We start from the raw sequence: 19631 nt of genomic DNA, 5'->3' as shown, positions 1-19631 counted from the left end.
TTATATACCCAGGTTGTAAATATTGCTTTCTCGCGCACAAAGCAAGTCCACCAAGTCCCAAGTGTGGTTTTTCTAAATGGAGCCAATCTCCACTTGCGTAGCTTACATCCAATGCACAGTATCATGTGCATCATCAAACAATCAAGGTCCTCCATTTCTAGCAAATTACTGGTCCAACATTAATCAAAACAGTTGGCATCCTCAGTGTCTCTAGTGTCACGATGTGTACGGCCAAGAAGCGGTGCATAGAGCTTGCTCTCCTGGAGAGTACGGAGCAGCCATGCAGGGACTATCCTAGCTTCTTGCATTGCTGAAATTTCTAGTGGCACAACATCGTCAACTAGGTGGAAAGACCAACTATAGGCCAAACTGAGGCATCAACACTTGTGAATCCCGCTGCAAATTCTGATTTTCGATAGGTATATCAGCTCCAATATCCAAGGAAATGGGCAGCAGCCCTTCAAATGCATCTGATGAACCCTCATTTTTGTCAAATACAGCAAGGGGAAAATCTAATGACTCAGCAAAAAATAACATCTGTACTAGGGAAAACCTTCTTGGTAAAAGAATGTAACCCTTGCTTTCAATGTTGTATATACCTTTGTATGACTAGAAATTTATCCAATCGTACAAATTTAGAAAATTTGCTTTCAATGTTGTAGCCCACAAATATGCATTTCTCAACTTTATCATCAATCTTTCCGCTCCAATCATGAGGTATGTGTACATATGCTATGCATTCGAATGTACGGAAGTAACTAACATTGGGTCTTCTTCATACCAAAACCTAATACAATGTGATAACCTTAACTAGTTTGGTGGGACACTTAGTCAAAACATGGTTTGAGCACATTATTGCTTCCATCCAAAACTTGTGAGGTTCTTTGGCCTTAATCATGCACCTAGTCATTTCCATTAGTGACTTGTTCTTCCACTCAGCTACTCCATTACATTGAGGAGTACAGCAGACCATGCATTGATCTATGATGCCTCTCTCACCCAAATAAATTTGCTAACTCCTATGACATATACTCCCCTGCTGCTATAGATATTTAGTCTTTTGATAGCAGTGCATCCAAACACATCACGTCCAGGAGTACTTATTTGATATGCCAAATGTGCTCCTATTGGCAGGAAGGTATCATGTGCCAACAACTCTTATCCAATTAGAGGGATTGGTGAGATTTTGCTTACAACCGTTGATGGCTCTGATCTCCGCATCCATGTTGCTTTGTATGTCCCGGGGATAAAGAAGAATTTACTTTTAGTTTCCTCATTCACTAGAAGAGCATTTCAAGGCATCTTTGAGGAGGACAAGTGTTCGGTTCGTGACAGGAGAATAATTATGCATTGATGTTAACAGAACACTCTATTGAGTCCTTTTTCAACTTGATGCATTGGGAAAAGAGCACAAAATGCATGTTCAGTTTCTACATCTACCTTTCCCATGCAAGATGCAAAGTTAAGGCATGCCAAGTTTCGACATGTAAACTTTGGTAATCTTATGCTTTTTCAGAAATTTCACATGGTAGATGTCTTACCTCTTTTGAACGCTCCTCCTAAGCATATATATGAGGGGTGTATTCTTGGAAAAATGCATAGGTTCACATTCCCTAAGGATGGTGCAAACAGGGCTTCAAAGTAATTGCTTCTAGTTCAGAGCAATGTGTACGGTCCTATAAGGAGACCGTCCCTTGTATTTTGTTACTTTTATAGATGACTTCTCAAGATTCACTTGGGTCTTTGCAATGAAAAAAGCTGAAATGTCTTACCTCCTTTGGAAGCTCCTCCTGAGCATATATATATGAGGGGTGTATTCTTGGAAAATTGCATACTTTCAGGTGTGGGATCGTCTACACAGCAGCATATTCTACGGTCCTATGAGGACACAATCCCTTGGAGGTCACTTCTATTTTCTTACTTTTATAGATGACTTCTCAAGATTCGCTTGGGCCTTTGCAATCAAGAAAAAAGCAGAAATGTTATTTGTATTTAAGAATTCCATTGCTATGGTGGAGAATCAATCTCGTTGCAGGATACATACCCCATGTTCAGATAGAGGTTTCAGTGACCTTGAATGTGCGAGAATCATAAAGAGGGCCCAATCATGCTCTACAAGGTTTGTTGAGGCATTGTCCTTTCCTGCATTTGTTGACAAAAGCCTACAACAGCCATACCGGACTCTTTCTTCACTTTTGCAATCCTCTTTTGACATTCATGAATGAAATGACTTGGCTTTTTACCATAGCGGCATCTACCTTTCCTCTTAGGCTTGTCAACATCCTTTTTTGTATTTACTAGAAGTATGTCTTGCATCATGTTTGGACTAATATATGCCTTTTCCCTTATCTTTTGCAGCAGAAGCTTGCTCTCCACTGCGCACACTCACTATCATGTTCTTTCTAGTCTGCTCTTCTTGCAACAAAAGTTCCAACTCCTGAAAGGTGAGAGGGTTGAGATTCCCCCTTACGGGCAAAGTGAGCCACGTTTGAAAAGAAAGATGAGACTCTAGCAGAGAGTTGAGTGTAGCAGAGACAAGCTGTGTATCTAGTATGACTTCATCAATGTTCAGAAGTTGCTTCTGCAAGTCATGAATCATCGTGCAAACTGCCATTGAACCTCCTTCATTCACATGTACCGAATCAACCTCTCTTTTCGAAAATGAGACTCTTGCACGGTTACAAGCCTGATACATTGCTTCTAGGAATGTCACAAGCACTCTTCAAAGTCCAGCACAACCAAATGTGAGGTATAATTGACCTCTTCATTGAAAGGGAAATCAAAGACAAAGCATGTGCATCACGTGCATATACCTAGATGAATCCAGGAAACATTCCCAAACTCATCCTCTAAAAACACAACATAGTGCAGTTTCAATCCCCTGATAGTCACTCACAAGGTTGAAAACCATAAACTCAATCATGCATAGCAGGGACTAGCTACTATGACATCCCCACTGACGTCATCAGCGCCCAACAGTGGGTGTAGACCATAGTATAAAAATATGCTCTCACACATACAAATCCACACACCCACACATACTTAAGCATCCATTTATACAAAGTCTTCGTACTGAGTTTCCGTCGGCACTCCGGAGGTGAAGGGCAGACTCAGCCATGATGAAGGCTAGCACTAAAGGAGAAGGCTAATCAAAAGGTAGTCCAAAATCTCTTCATTCAAGCTACAACTGCTTGTGAAGTCTAAACATTTTCCTTTTAGTCTCTCCCCAACGAGCATCTAAATCTAAATCTAGCTGATAGGGCAACGCACCATTTAAGATAGAAAGAATTATCACAATACTAGCAGGCTGCAACTTGGATGAAAACTTCACAAGGTGAAATTTGCATGTCCGCTAATACGGCAGAAGCATATACCTAGATGAATCCAGGAAACATTTTCAAACTCATCCTCTAAAAGACAACATAGTGCAGTTTCAATCTCATGATAGTCACTCACAAGGTTGAAAATCATAAAATCCATCATGCATAGCAGGGACTAGCTTCTATGACATCCCCACTGACGTCATCAGCGCCCAACAGTGGGTGTAGACCATAGTATAAAATTATGCTCTCACACATACAAATCCACACACCCAACAATACTTGAGCATCCATTTATACAAAGTCTTCATACTGAGTTTCTGTCGGCACTCCGGAGGTGAAGGGCAGACTCAGCCATGATGAAGGCTAGCACTAAAGGAGAAGGCTAATCAAAAGGTAGTCCAAAATCTCTTCATTCAAGCTACAACTGCTTGTGAAGTCTAAACATTTTCCTTTTAGTCTCTCCCCAACGAGCATCTAAATCTAAATCTAGCTGATAGGGCAATGCACCATGTGCATCACGTGCATCCCATCTTCTCTACTTGTGCTTGTGGTGGATCCTATATCCCACGTCTTGCGCGGCGACTCCCCCTCCCTTTGCTGGGAGGAGTGCCTGCAGCAATAGGAGCGGAAAGGGCATCATCGCCAATGACAAAGTCCCGAACTCCCTTGGCAGCCAAAAGATCTCCAACCATAAAGCATCACAGAGAATAGTTGGCGGCATCCAACTTATCCTCTTGTGCAAGTACAGTCCCAAATATCCTGATAAAAACAACAAATGCTCCTCAAATGTGACCAAACGGAAGCACGAGATGTGCTCCAGACAACAGCGTTCTCAGCCTGAGCAAAACAGAGATTTTCCAATCTCTGTAGGGGCTGGAACAAGATAAATACTCCTCTTAAACGGACGATTCTGATGCAGCAAGTCGAGGACGTGAAGAATAGCCACAAAACCAGTAGTAGCTGGTCTAAAATACTTCAAAACAAGTCTGGAAAAGACTGCTTTGGACGTGCAACGACAATAGCTGCTGAAAGAGTACCAAAACAACAGCAAATGATGTTCCAGCAGCTCCACACTGCTCCAAAAACAGTAAAAAACAGGTCAAACTTCTGAAAAACAGCTCCAGAATCTCCAAAACACTGCTGAGCAGGGTCGAACAGCAAGAGAACAGCTCCACATGACCAACAACAAGGGTGGCCAGCCTTGAGAAATGTGCAGACAGCAAAAACTCAGACGGTCAGCAAATGAAATGGGTCGAATCAACTTCAGAAAGGTCGCCCAACTTGTAGGAGTGCATAGGAGGTCGCGCACTGCTCTGAAACAGTAGTAGCAGGTGGCAGCTGGTTCAGGTCGAAAGAAGAAGAAATCTCTCCAAAAAGTAGTCACCATTTCAGAAAACAGCAGCAGAGCGTCTGCAGAAGTGATGCCCAGTCAAGAGAACCTTGTAGGAGGTGGCTGCCAGCAAAGACGAGCTGTTCTGCAACAGTTTTCGCAACAAAAATGTGAGATTCTTTGCGATCAAATCAATTCATGATTCTTAGGCAAGCACGAGGAGGTGTTGGGAGGCAAAGAGCAGACTGTTCTGATACCAAATGTTGAAAATGGAGCAAGAGTTTGAGGAGAACACAAGCAGGAGCAAGCTGTATTGAGCATTCAGCAACACACAATGAGATAATACAGTAGTTTAGTCATAGAGACAAAACCCTAGAATGGACTCTGGCTAGGGTCAACACACATGTGGTGACTAACTCAGCCACCACTAATTGTGGTTCGGGGGGAAAAGTGCCCCTAGCCCTTGTTACATTAGTCAGTGCCTTAGATATTAATATTTCTAACAAAGAAAAAAAAAAGATTTATTAACGTCTATAGAAGGCCAAAAAGGCCTATGAGATGAAATAAGCTAAAGATCAACATCAGAGTACACCTCCCCTAGAGGTGTCTCACACCTCCAAGAAACTACTAATAAGCTAAAACTATGAACATGAATCTCCATTGTCACGAGATGGTTCCTATCATGTCATGTCTTGCTCCGTGTCACGAGTGGTTCCTATCATGTCATGTCTTGTTCCGTGTCGGGACATCAATAGTCTACACACTTCATGGGCCATACTGGCGGGGTCCCATAGGGAATCTTGGTTTCTCTGGAACATGTCCGAGATCTGCTTCTGGTGTCCTCAACTCCTCTCTGTAGGGTTACTGCTTGTGATCTGAGGTAGCATATGTTGGGAGGTTGCAATGATGGTACCCCGAATGGGTTAGGTGCTCAAAGGGACTTGTGTGATTGAAAATCAGGGTCATGGTCCCAGTGCCTCCCATCTATTACTTCTCCTATGAAGAAGAAGTTTGCAATCTCTGATTATCTAGGGCCATGATCCATGATGGGTCTCATGAGTCCAGACCTGATTAGGGTTCAACACCGAAGTATGAACGGAGTTTGAGCTGCAAACAAATCTCACACAACTCTTCCTCAATTGTAATCTACTGACAACTTGAGTCTTGGCTCTTGGTGATGATAGATAATGCCAAGAACATGTGCTACTCTAGTAGGCACACACATAATCAATGGTAGTCATCAACTGTAATCAATACTTTGCAAGTAAAACTTGTTTCAATAAGTTCTTGTAAAAGTGTCCTATGTTTTGTGAAACCTATTTTGTCTTTGCTAAAAGCGCAGCTCTTGCAACATGTTCAAAAACCCCCAAAAATAAACTCTACTTTTGCATATCTATATCCATTCCTACTTGTGATGACGAGTAAACCCCTCACACCATTCCACATGTTGATGTGGCAGTTTTCTATGAAAAAGGTTTCCCTTTCATATATGATAGATTAGCATTTCCTCTAGAAAGGTCTTTGTCGAGATGAAGTAGATCATAATTTGTGTCCGTTCAAACTCCAAATCAGGTATGTTGTGTATTATTGTATCTGAATGGTTTGATAGTAGAAGGTCCCCCCCGCAGGTGGTGGTTTTGGAAAGGGGGGGCTTACGATGTTGTGGATAGATGTAAAAGATGATGTAATGATGGTATTTGATGTGTCTGAACACAAGTTTATGCATGTGGGCATGGAGCTATGTCAAAAGGTCGATAGTATGCTCGTCATAGAGCACATATGTCATGGGAACACTTCAAGTATTTCAGTTTGAATTGTAGACCTATGTTTCCTCTAACTCAAAACTGAGCCAGAATGGCATTTCACATAAAGTGGATGCATCCCTCCATCGACATCTCCTAGAAAGTATGTCCCTTCTCAAGCATACACACCCAACTACTCCAACTGGGATAATAGCAAGTTTATACAAAAAGCAAGGGAAACTATTGGAGGTGCATATAAAATAATCCTAAGTTAATCCTCAATTCTACATCTAATGATTGGGGTTGTACACGCATTCATTTGTAATGATAACAAGCATAGTTTGTATAGATTTCTGTGGGTGGACGTGGCTCTTTTAAATTCAGATGGTAAATACGCGCACGGAGCCACATATAGGTAGAGCTTGCAATAGCAATTGCAGCAACGGCCTTTCTCTATGCACCTGCGCCAAGGAAATTAGTTATGTGGACACCACAGTCGGGACTTTAAAAGTATAGACGCAGCATACATATTGCACAAAACAGTGACGATCCAATCTCCCAAGCCTATCTCTGCCAATACGAAAAATATGCACGGATATGCACTTCCTTAGTGCACAATGCACCCTTACAAACAAAAATGACATGTACAATGTCCCAGTGCACACAGGCAGCTTGTGCAGGATGATATGACTTTTTTCTGCTTTCAATAAACAATATGAATTTCATTCATGTGGCTTGCCTAGAGAAAGAAAGAAAGATTATTAAAGTCTGCTAAAGACCGATGGGTCTGTGAGACTGAAGGAAAACCTCATACAAATGAGCAAAAGGGTGGAGCTACGAAGCGAGCATCCTAACCCATGCTAGAAGACTGTGTAGACATAGTCAATGATATCATAGTACATGTCTACTAAAAACCTAAGCAATCATCTTGGCATCATCATCCTCATGTGGAGACACAGTTAGATCCGATACAATACAATAGGCATATACAACATCAACATTTCCCAACGGCAAACTAGGCAGTACAGGCATGAAGCCAGCATGGATCATTGTCTGCTATCTGGATGAGTAACCTATCATGTCCTCCTGGCTGCTAATCGGCATCTGACGAGCGCCATTGTAACCCCGGTCGGCTGCATCTCAGGCCTGAAGAGAGAGGATATGTCAGTGAGTGTGATCTGTGCGTTCGTCCTCTGCCTGGTGTGTCATGTCTAGATCTCAGGGTCTCTGTCTCTCTTGCTAACCATGACAGCAACCTGCTCTGCTTGGAAGAACTCTGTGATTGTACTCTGGGATGGGCCAGGCACGGTCCCTTGCTCCTGTCTCCAAGAAGAAGAAGAGGGAGAAGAAGAGAGAGAAGAGAGAGGTGGGGGGGGGGGGGGGCAAATGGGATGCAAATAGCAAGTGCAACTTAGCCCAATCATAAAAATTCAAATGCTAGCACTTTTCTCAAAGTGGAGCCTCCAATAAGACCTTCCGGCATTCTGAAGCAAGAGAAATGTCTATTTCATGTTCGTAATCATGACAGCATTCTCAGCATGATCTTCCATCCTAGATTATTCATAAAAATAAAAGCAATGAGTACCTGGGCAGCAGCTTCTTCATATCCCGTTGTTCCATTTATCTGGCCACTAAAAAACAATCCTTCAATCTTCTTTGTCATTAAAGTTCTATGGCATTGATGAGCAGGTAAATAATCATATTCCACAGCATATGCCGGCCTCAACATCATACACTGTTCTAACCCTGGAAGTGTTCTCAGCAATGCCAATTGGAGCCTTTCAGGCAATCCTGTAGAGAATCCCTGTGAAAACATCATCTCATTAAGAACAGTGTAGGTTACTAAAAAAGTTTAAGCATTGGTATGAACAAGTCTGGTACATTGTCAGTGTAGACTAAAGAAATGGATATGATGTCTCACAATCCTAGTGCAGTTGATGGAGACACAATCATAACAATGAGCTGCATAAAATTTTATAACAACATTAGTAGTCTTTTCCCACTGCCAGTAATGGCAGACTGCAGTCCTGCCTGGTAAAGGAGAATAAAAAAAGGACTCCTATCATAGTTGCCAGTATTTTTTGAATTGAGCATTCAAAGCGCAGCTGAGGTGTTTCAAATGCCACTTCCCATATAAACGTGCTTATTTTTTCATTATATGCATATTAATACCTGCAAACGCATAAGATTCCACAGAAAATGGAGCCATGCTCAGGCTTCACACATCCATACCAAAAGCCACCAATTGCATCCATTTGAGTCATCCATCATCCATGAAGTTCATAATTTGATTATAATAGACTAACAACGTATGCTTTATTCCATGATGGCAGTCATCTACTGAAACAAGGCTTGGCATATAACGAGTCAAAGATGCAGAAGTACAAGTTATGTCGTGTCTTCCTCTGCCATCAAGCCTCGAACAAGATAAAAAATATATCCATCCTCTGGAACATAATCAAGCTATTGTAATGCTTCAAGTCATGAATTGGCATGTAGATAAATAGACCAGCTTATCAACATTATGCAAACCTGGTTTGAGTGGCACGTTTAAGGCTAAAGAGAGAGAGAGATGACACCTGTACATAAAGCTCCGGAATCGTTCGTCCTTCTGGCTCCAGGAAAATCTGATGTGACTCTTTATCTTTGAACCTGACGATCTGCATTTCAATTGAATTTTGAGCCCAGACACTGAGGACATGATAAACCTTAGAATGTCTCTCTACACAATTGCATACAGAAAATATAACTGTTCATTATCAAGCATCCCATGCACAATACAGCGAAACGTGTTAGAATCCAGAAGAACTGGCAGAATCAAATATGTTCAAAGGCCTTTGTATAAACAAGAAACTTTACCTTGTCCTCAATGGATGGACAGTATCTAGGGCCTTTTGCTTCAACCCAACCACCATAAGTAGGGGTTTCATGCAAATTCTCATTGATAAGTTGATGGGTAGCAGACGTTGTGTGTGTCAGATAACAACACATCTGTTCTCGCTCTATATGAACATCCTTATCAAAGCTAAACCACTTGACCTGCTTCAAAAGATGTGCCTCTCTAAATCAGAGCAGAAACAGACACATGAATTTATAAGCTTGCTCAGCAGTAGTTCATTCATGTCTATAATAGTCTTCAGAGTATCGACTTCAATTGCAGTGAGGATGTTGTGCATTCCCAGAACAAAAACCTTTTTACATAGCCCAATCTCTTCACATGTCACTTAACAGGCATGCACAGATTTATCAGCACAGTACTAACAGGCAAGATTGATCAGACTTAATCTATGTGTAGATATGAAGATGGAGTCCCTGCAGACACAAAATCCAGTACCATGGGTTATGCAGATGAGTTCGAACCCAGAAAGGAATGAGGGAGACACAATACAGACCGGGAGGTGCTTAATTCACTCTCCTTCTCTGAAGAGCACTACAATTGAGTAATGGCGAAGCAATTCCTTTACATTCTAAAAAGAAAACCAGAATAATAATGGGTCACCACATTGGGATTAGAGAAGAAGGAAGGTCAAGGTCACAGGAAAGCACAGACACTGGTCAAAAAGCCATACGATCTAGATTTTGTCCTAAGTGTTCAGAAATAATTGAAGAGAGCAAAAGAAATCGCACCCCCAAAAACAGGGTTGGACAATGTTCAAGGATCATGACATCAGATTTCTCACTGCTGCCTCATGTAATGTTCTAATCAATTTCCACCTGGTATACACACTGATGACAAGGAAATAAATAATATATTTTGTCTCTGTAAGGACAGAGATATACCTCTTCATCACCTGGTTGAGACTCCAACTGGCTGAGATTCACAGACCGTATGTCTACTCGAGCAGGTGTGCCTGTTTTTAATCTTTCTGTTTCAAATCCAAGGCCTTGGAGATGCTCAGTCAGACCCATAGAGGCTGATTCCCCTGCTCTGCCAGCCGACATCGATGCTCTACCAACCCATATTTTCCCATTCATAAAAGTACCCGTTGTCAAAACCACAGCAGGTGCATAGAAATTCATCCCAAAAAAAGTCTTCACGCCTTCTACATTGTCATTTTTGCCAACCAGAATCTCTGTAACCATTGCTTCCCTGATATGCAGGTTCTGTGTTCTGTGTACAAACCTGCCCTTCATCAGACTAAAAGCATATAATCTAACAACTTTCACATTATTCCAAAACAAGCTTATATACAAATGCCAACACGTGTGCCTGCCTCACCACCAAGCAGAGGTGCACAAACAATGTGCATGCAAACAAGCATGTGTACATAAGCGCGCACACACCTAAAGAGAATCTTTAGAATGGGGAGGACAACAGGAAGACAGACCAGAAAAAAACTGTACTTGGAAACAAACATATCAAGATTACAAAATGAAACTAACACACTTACACAAACTACAAGTTAACCCATACATCAATATAGAGATCAAGAGGCACCAAATAAACTGTGCAAACATGGGTGCATGCAGGCACATCTCTGTACTACATGCACGTGTGCCATTTGTGTGTGCATTGGAGGCAGTAAGGAGAGGGGGTGTGTGTGTGTGCGCATGTGCACGCCACTTTTTCCAAGTTTTTCTATTCTGGATGTCACTAAGGCAATCTTTCTATGATTGCCTCAGTGCTCGTCAGATAGATTCCTCTGCCTACTTGTCTTATATTGAAATCTTCTGATGTTTTGTAATGGCAAGTTTCTCTTTGAGAACTGCTTCTTGTAATATAGACAAATGGATTTCACCACACACAAAAGAGTGAGAGAGAGAAAGAAAGAAAGAAAGTTTATTAAAGTCTTCGGGAGACCGTGAAGGTCTATGAGACTAAAGATAACTGATACAATGAGCATAACAGTGGTGGTCTCAAAACGGGCCGACCAACCATTTCTACAAAAAAGAGGTTATGAAGGACTATGTGTCTAGTCCTGATACAAAAAATATGTGTCTACCTCCAGATGATACAAAGAAGAAGAAGGGGGGGGCACAAAAAAATGGGGCAGAGGGGGGAGATACAGTATACATGTGCAGGTGGTGATCGTCAAAGACCAATCATAGAGGGGCCGTCAAATGGGAAGTCAGAAAAAACCCTGCGATAGATGATTGGCCTCTGACGTCACGCGGCCTAGTCGAGCTCGATCGTCGAGGGCAGCGGGTGGCCCTGTGGATGAGGGCAACGGTAACCCCAGTGGGGCGGGCCGAGAGCAGAGACGAGATGTCATGGACCTGGATGTGTGAGTCTCTCCGCTGACGCAGCTGTCGTGGCTCTGGCTCTCGCTCACGCCCGCGTCGTCGGCTAGACTGAGAAGACGTATCCTGTGATTGAAAGAAGTCAGTGATAGGCCGCTGGGTGTCCTCACGCTGTGTGTGCTGCTCGTGTCGCCGTGCTCGAAGAGAAGTATCTTGGTGGCGGGTCATCTCATGTAAGAAAGCGGCTAGGCACCGCTAATCCGCGAATTGTAGCATGTGTGGGAGGGAGCCAAATCTGTTGCGGAAGAGGCAGTGGTATCGGCCTCGAATGGCATAATAGATAGGACATCTGAAAGCAAAATGCTTCTCCGACTCGATCTCCTGTAAGTCGCAAAGTGGGCAAAAGCGGTCCTCTCGTGGGATACCCTCTGCGCGTCCACTCTCGATCCGTAATCGGTGTGACGAGACCCTGAACTGACCGAGGCAGATCCGGAGCGCATGTGGTAGATGAAGTTGTGTGTAACCCGGAGGTGTGATGAAGCCCTCCTGTGAGATCTGGAGGCAGTGTCGGCGGTAGAAATCGAGCTTCACAGGAAGCTCGGAGTGAAGAAACCATGTCCACCAGGTGTGGAGCTGGAGCTGGAGCTGGAGCAGATCCGCCCGAATGAGCCGGTTGACCTCCTGGTCAGTGGGGGAGAGAGGAGATGGTGGAGCGTCGAGGCTGTACTGAAAAGGAGGCAACCGGTCTAAGTCAAGGCCCAGTCGGGTGAACCAATTGGAAAGACGACTATACCATCATCGCTGGTCCCCATCAACGGATAAGGCCGTAGAGGAGGATAGGGCTAACCAAGGTAGGCGGAGGCGACCGTCAGCGGAGGAGCCAAAATCCCTGACTCTGTGGAGGTAGGTGATAGCCTGAAAAGCCGCATCAAGCTGTAGGGGTGAGGCGCCAAACTCTGCTAGAATGATCTGGTGTGGTACCGATGGTTTGCTACGGATCATCCGAGCAAACATCAGTATCTGCAGACGCTCAACTCGAGCCCACTCTGTGTCTGAAAGGTCGACTCCCCACCAAGGGCTACCATACATGCCTGCTGGGCGGACCAAAGAATAAAAAAGGAGAGACTTGGTCCGCGGGTCCTGGAAGTGGGAGTGGTAGCACTGTCGCTCCAGTCTGGCAAGAGCGGCGTATCCCCGGATGATCCTGGCCTGCATGGCCGGGCGCATCGTGAAGATCGGGCCTGAGAAGACAACGCCCAAGTATGTGTAGGAGTCATCTATCTCAACACGGTCGCCGGCGAAGAGGAACTGCTCTCGGTGCATAGCGGGTCTGGAAGTGTTGAGGATCATCACCTTGGTTTTCCCAAGGTTTACCTTCAAGTCATGTGTATCACAGAAGGCCTGAAGTCCATCCAAGTGTCGCTGAAGACTAGTAGCAGAAGAGGATAGTAGTACTACATCGTCTGCGTATAGGAGAATCTGGATGGCAGTCTCCACAAGAGAGCAGCCTGCACCTCCAAGTGTCCTGATGGTGGTCTTGAGCTCGTTGATGTAGAGGCCAAATAGAGTCGGTGACAAAGGACATCCTTGTTCAACTCCGATAGTGCTCGTGATCTCTGGGGTCCAGTTGGTGCCAATCCTGACCTGCCCCGTCACCTGCTCATAGAGAGCTACTACTGCCCAGATAATCGCCGCGTCGTAGCCTAACTCCTGCAGACGTCTGATGAGTCGGGCGTGGGGAATGGTGTCGAATGCCTTGCGGAAATCCACAAAGCAACAATATACTCTCTATCTCCTGTGTCTGGCCTCCTCAATGATCCCTCTAAGTGTAAAAATGTGATCGTAAGTCGAGTGATCCGTCCTGAAGCCAACCTGTCCGGATGCCCTGAGCCCCTGTATCTCTGCGCGAGCACTGACCTCGCCACCTAACACTGATGCATAGATCTTGGACATAACATGTCCAACCATGATGGTCCTGTAATTCCCTGGATCCATGGGATCTCCTGCTTTGTGGATGGGTGTGATAGTGTTCAGGGTCCAGGCTCTGGGGAACCCGTGACAGACAGCTTCATTGAACAGCGTTGCCAAGATGGGGGCTAGAGTTTTGATGCCATAGGCAACAAACTCTGTGCATAGGCCCTCATGATCCTTAGCTCGACCGTTATGAAGCTTATGTGCTGCGTGGGTGACCCCCTTGGTTGTGAAGAGAATACAAGAATTGGGGCGGGGGGTGGCTGAGAGGTCAGGAGGAGGCTGATCATGGATATCATAGAGTGTGCGTGCGTAGGTGTGCCAGAGGGAAGTGTCCGTGAGGGGGGAGGGGGATCGGCGTTCTAGGAATTTCCTCCAGAAATCCTTAGAGTTGCTACTAAACAGAATGTTCAGTAGCGTATCCTCATTCTGGCGCAGGAAGGCTAGCTTCTTGCGACGGACTAGTCAACGATAATCCCTGGTGAGACGTGGGTTGGCCCTAGCGTTTCGCTGGGTTGTGAGTCGGAGTGTGCGGCGTAATGCTTTGCACTCGTCATCATACCATCTGTTGCAAGGGGTAGAGCCAGCGGGTGGAGGGCGGGTGGACCGGGCAGTGGAAGGAAAGATGTGGCGGGCTGCATTGTGAAGGGAGTGGGTGATAAGGGTGGCTCGGTGATCTAGAGAGGGTATGGTGCCTATGTGTCTGAAGAGGGAGGCTAGGTGGGCTGAGTAATCAGGTGAGAGGTTATGATCGAAGTGTATATCATGATAGGTAGTATAGTGCGGGGTGTGGCTGCGGGACGCAAGTATATGAAAGAAAAGGTAAGTGTGATCGGCTCCTGGGGGTAAGGGTGCAGTGCGGAAGTCACTGATCCGTGGGGCTAAAGCAGGAGAGAGAGAGAGAGTGATCCCGTGGTCTTTGACGGTGGCACAACATCTTGCCTGCTGATGCTCTTTCTTCTTCATGGTCATTAGGATGCTTTGTCCACTCAGCGCTCTGCTTTTTGCCATTGCTACGCATCCCCTCCTGATGCATATGGATGATTTGGTCTCTTGCCAGTATGTGCATGGCATTGATATTCCTGGAGCTGCTCCTTTTTTCAGTCAGGCCTATGCCGTTGATTCCTTCCTTTTTCTCAAAACTCTACCTTGGATGTTCGCCATCTTATGGAGGCTCTTCACTCATTTGGCCTTGCAACTAGATTGAAACTGCCAAATCCAAACTCCTCCTTCTACATGCAAGTGATTGGCACCGCATCTTATTGCCTGGATTGATTTTGCCTACTGATCAAATTGTCCGTCATTTGGGCTATCCCATTGGTTGGCATATTTCTCTGCCATAAGAAAGACTATGGGTTTTGCAGAAGCTATTTCATAAGATAGATTATTGGAAGCTCTCCACATGGCCATTGCTTCAGTTTGACCTACAGAATGTGTTTTGTTGTAATGGACTTTCCTAACAAACCAAATGGATATGAAATAATATTGGGTAGACCTAATGTAAGTTGCACGATTGGTCCATGACTAGAGCTCAAATAGAATATATTTACGTAAGGATGAGAAAGTCATGAGGGTGGATCTTCAAACTTGCCCTATGTTGAGGAATCTATTCACAACAGCTGAATCTGACACCATCATTAGGTCAACATCAGTAAATATATTCAAAGATTATAAGGAAGGGGACAACAGGAAGAGTCTTAAAGACTCTTGGTCTGCAACTTTACCACACTTAAAAACTCAATAAATTGGATACATAGAATGGCTGCAATAGATCCACCAATTGCTAGAGGAACTCAATTTATGGACCTGGTCAATGATAAACCTACTGCCATTACACCTTTTTACACCATAAGAGTGTGGTACTACATAATCATATTGAACCTGCAATTGATAATGACATTGATACTAAGGAGATAATGACATTGAACCTGCAATTGATAATGACATTGATACTAAGGAGCTTGCTGCAGCTTTGTATGCATCATTGTCTCCCCAATTTGTGCATGCAGATCCTCCTTCACAGGAAGTTCTTTCAGCACGGCAACAATTATTACAGCATGTCTCTCCCATTGTCTCTCTAGCACAGCCCTTGGCATTAGAAACTCCTTTCATTGGAAGAGAGTTAAGTGATGCTGTTAAGTCATGTGGTAGATGGAAATCGGGATGGTCTCACTGTTGAATTCTTTCTTGCATATTGGGATCTCCTCAAGTCTACTTTGCTGCAAATGATAAATAGTGCTTGGAACAATCAACACATGCCGGATTCCTGGAAGAAAGGGCTTGTAAAGCTTCTACCCAACAAGCCCATCTGAATCTTTGGCTGATTGGAGGCCAATCACTCTTAAGCATCCAAACCAACATGCAACTGCACTCAAGGTAGCCTCGAGGCGTCACATGGTAGAGGTCAAATCAATCAAGCAAGCTAGCTCTTCCTTGTTAATCTGGATCTTGGACCGTGCTGTGGACGCGCACCTGCTTTCTAGATTTTCAATGCAGTCCTGAGGCCTTATGGGTGCATCCTAGTGGTATGGGACACGAGGGTCGTTGTGGACTGGTTGGATGTAGATGTTCGTGCCAGCAACCTAGGCTGTGGCTTGGGGGGATGCTCGGATTCTACGAGTTTTGGACCCGTGAGCATCATGGTTGAGTGGTGAGCTTGCCCACACTCCCCCTTGTGGTTCTATGATCAGTTGTTTGTGCTTGTGTGCAGGTCCGGATCTTCAGGAGTGATCGTGGTCGTGTCAGTTGGTATCAAAGCCAACTTCTCGAGGTCGATTTAGTTGTAGGAGAAGGCGCCAAGTATGTGCAAAATTCGTTTTGCAATGTTTTTGGCTAGTGACTGCTGAATTTCGTCAATCAGATAGGGATGGAGTATTGCTTGTGTGTGGGAGGATTAATCTTGGCTGATTGGCGCTTGATAGAAAGGGAGGATAGTCAATTTTCGTTGGAGAGGAAGGGGCCGATTTGAAGGAAGATTGGCACATGGATTAAAATGGAGTACGGGAGGCAATTTTTAGGTTTGGAGGTGTGATTTGGTTGGGGAAAGTGGTTCCGGGTGGAGGCTCCTGATTGGAAAGCCTAGAGGTGCTCCACGAATCAGGCCCCTACCCTGAGAAAATGGGAGATCACGAAAAGCAATCCTGCTTTAGTGAGAGTAATCCCCAAGGCAAGCATGTAAAATTGGAAGGCTTAGCTTTTTCCAAAAGCTAAGGCAACGGTTTTAGGACAAAAGCTCAAGATTTACCTATAATATAGGCGCTCTCTTGCTTAGAGGCATTCAGCCTAGGATTCGTCAGGCTCCTATTGGGTTGAGCATTCGACTTGCCGCTTTTTGCCCTCCCTACCTTCTGACACTCAAACATCTCTTTCTCGCCATCCCTTCCCTCTGGACAACAGCCAAATAGCTGTTTATGTTCATCATCTTGTTGGTTCGGTTGCCTATCTGTTTTGGGACAGCCCACTCGCGATTGGCGCTTAGCTCACTCGACCAACAGTTCGCTCAGCCGACTAGTAGTTAGGGCAGCTGCCAACCAGTATAGGAAAAATATTTGCCCATGGTTGAATTTGCTTATAACAGTGCAAAGTATTCAAGTACTGGTTTCAATCCTTTTATGCACATGTATGGGTTTCAACCTAAGTCACCAATAATGGTTGGATTCAAGGGAATCAAGAATGATGTTGCTAAGACATTTTTACAGGACATGCAAGAGATGTTGTAGTTTGCCAAGGAGTCTATTATAAGTGCCCAAGACAAGGACAGATTTTATGCTTATACACGCCGTTCACCTAGAGAGTTCTCTATTGGAACGATGGTATATTTGCATATTCCCTAGGAATCCAAGAGCCTAATTACTGGCAAGTTAGGACATTATCCCCCAGATGCTGTGATACATTCAAGATTATCCGAAGAATTGGCCCAATTGCATATGAACTGGAACTACCTCCTAATATAAGAATTCATCCAGTCTTTCAAGTCAGTAGACTAAAGGAAGTATTGGATGCTGAGGTTCAGGTAGTAACTCCTCAAGAACTTATAGAGGTTGAAGATTTGACCTTTGTACCGCACAAACCAGAAAGTTAGAAATAGGACAATCAATGAATACAAGATAAGTGGAAGGATCGTGTCGAGGAGGACTCTGCATGGGAGACATTGACTAACCTTATACAGGAGCGAGTTCTTAGAGGAAGGGGAGTATGTCATGTGCATGGACCGTATCTGACATGTGCTTAGGCACACAGGACTAGCTCAGGTAGCCTGGGTAGCCTAAGGGCTAGGTGGGTGATTCTCAGGTTGGATTGCAAGGGCAACGGACGAGTTAGAGTTCTTGCAATTTTTAGTATCACTGGGCTCGAGCCTATATAAGGAGCCCACGCGTTCAGTTTTCAATCACGTGTCAGTGTAACCAAAAAACGTGTTTCTAGCATGCGAAACACTTAGAAACGTTTCGTCGAAAAGCGCGAAATGCCAGTGCATTGGGCGTTCGAGGTGAGACTTGGTATATTGGGCAATATTTGTTGGCTTCATGAGCATGAATCAACATGACATATTGGTTACCGTGAAACAGATGATCTTTCATACCAATAATCTGTGAGTGTATTGGATAGCACCTTGATCATTCACATACACATTGAGTTGTAACTGTTAGAATTATTATTATAATTCAGCAGTGACCAATGTAATGTAATAAGTAGGTTAGGGGCACTTTTTCCTCATTTAGAGGTTTTTCCCCCTAACCACTGTTAGTTCACTAACTACGGTTAGTGAAGGATAAGGTTTTGTCACTTAGACAAAACCCATCCCACTTTGTACTACTCACTTCTTCTATTGCAATCACTACGTTCAGCTCTCTTGCTTCCTGCTCTCTCACTCTCTCACTTCTAACATTTGGTATCGGAGCAGTAAGACCCTGCTCCTAGCCTCCTTGCCCGCAAGCTTCAGCTCCCACAAGCTTCTTGCCCAGCTACCCTGCTCCGTATAGCTCGTCGTCCGTACAGTTTTCCATCCGTACAACGTATGTACTGCAGGCGTCCCTTCTTCTGTACTCATCGGTACGCTGCTCCTGCGCTGTTGTCCGTACAAGTCATACGAACTAATTCCATACATCTACTCTCCGTACCATCATGCATTACGTACATCGAGCGCTGTACAGATTCTGTACCTTCTGTACAGTCGCCGTACAAATTTCGTACACACCGGCCGTACATCCCTACACATGTCCGTACTCCGTACAGTTGGTCGTCCGTACAAGATGGCAGTACTCACTCCGTATCTTGTACGGAATTCGTACTGTCAGTTCCGTACACTCCTGTTGCAAGGCTTTTGTATGCAATTTCCCACAAGCATTTGGGTTGCAATTTTGTAGGTAAAAGAGCATTTTGGAAGTTTGCAAACAGTTTTGGACTCAATACGAGTCAGACTTTTGCCACCTTTTGCAGATTCTATTTGCAGATTTTTGGGCATTGAGCAGAGCATTGTGGTGCATTTTGAGCCTTTGATAGGCTGTGACAATATTTGTCACTGAGGGCAGATTTTCTTTGGCAGATTTTATTTGTGCATCTTACATCCCAGGAAGGAACTTTACTTGTTCAGTTTGCTGTATTTCTGAGTTTATCTGGCAAAAATGGCACAGAACAACTCAAATGAGGTGTTCGGGGTTCTCACACAGGAGGATAAGTTGGATGGCACCAACTACTCCTTGTGGAGTTTCATGGTTCGCAATATCTTAGTTGGTAGAAATCTTTGGGATTATGTCAATGGAGATGAAGAAAGACTAGATACAACGCCTATACCTGTCACTCCCATAGCTAAAGGCAAGGGTAGAGGTACAAATACAGCACAGGTGATTGGAGCAGCCGCTCCAGGAGCTCCCACAGCAGAGCAGAAAAGATGGGACTCTAGAGATGCACAAGCTCTTTCAGTAATTTCTCTTTCTGTCAAGAGGTTCATTATACCTCATATTCGGTCATGCAAGACATCTATGGCAGCTTGGGTAATACTTGAGAGTATGTCTGCAGCAAGAAACGATGCCAGAGTTTCCTTTCTGAAGCGAGAACTTTCCCATACACGTATGGAGGAGGGAGATT

The 19631-nt window shown here is 44.3% G+C and overlaps 1 protein-coding gene across 2 annotated transcripts in view; it reads right to left on the bottom strand.

The window, feature by feature from the left end:
- Positions 1-19631, bottom strand: part of LOC147894937 (glucose-inhibited division family A protein) — a 194404-nt gene that overhangs the window by 63017 nt on the left and 111756 nt on the right. For both annotated transcript variants that reach the window (XM_087383569.1, XM_087383570.1), the window contains 4 exons: positions 10176-10506; positions 9255-9434; positions 8975-9055; positions 7981-8199 (listed from right to left, as the gene is read on the bottom strand). In XM_087383569.1, coding sequence (XP_087239695.1) covers positions 7981-8199; positions 8975-9055; positions 9255-9434; positions 10176-10506 — 811 coding nt within the window. The remainder of the gene's footprint in view (positions 1-7980; positions 8200-8974; positions 9056-9254; positions 9435-10175; positions 10507-19631) is intronic.

This window comes from Dipteris shenzhenensis, chromosome 13, assembly GCF_047967505.1.
Source record: "Dipteris shenzhenensis isolate YYH24624 ecotype China chromosome 13, Dip_SZ_1.0, whole genome shotgun sequence".
Lineage (NCBI taxonomy): Eukaryota > Viridiplantae > Streptophyta > Polypodiopsida > Gleicheniales > Dipteridaceae > Dipteris > Dipteris shenzhenensis.
Note: the sequence above shows the minus strand (reverse complement) of the source record. Positions and strands in the feature narration are given on the sequence as shown.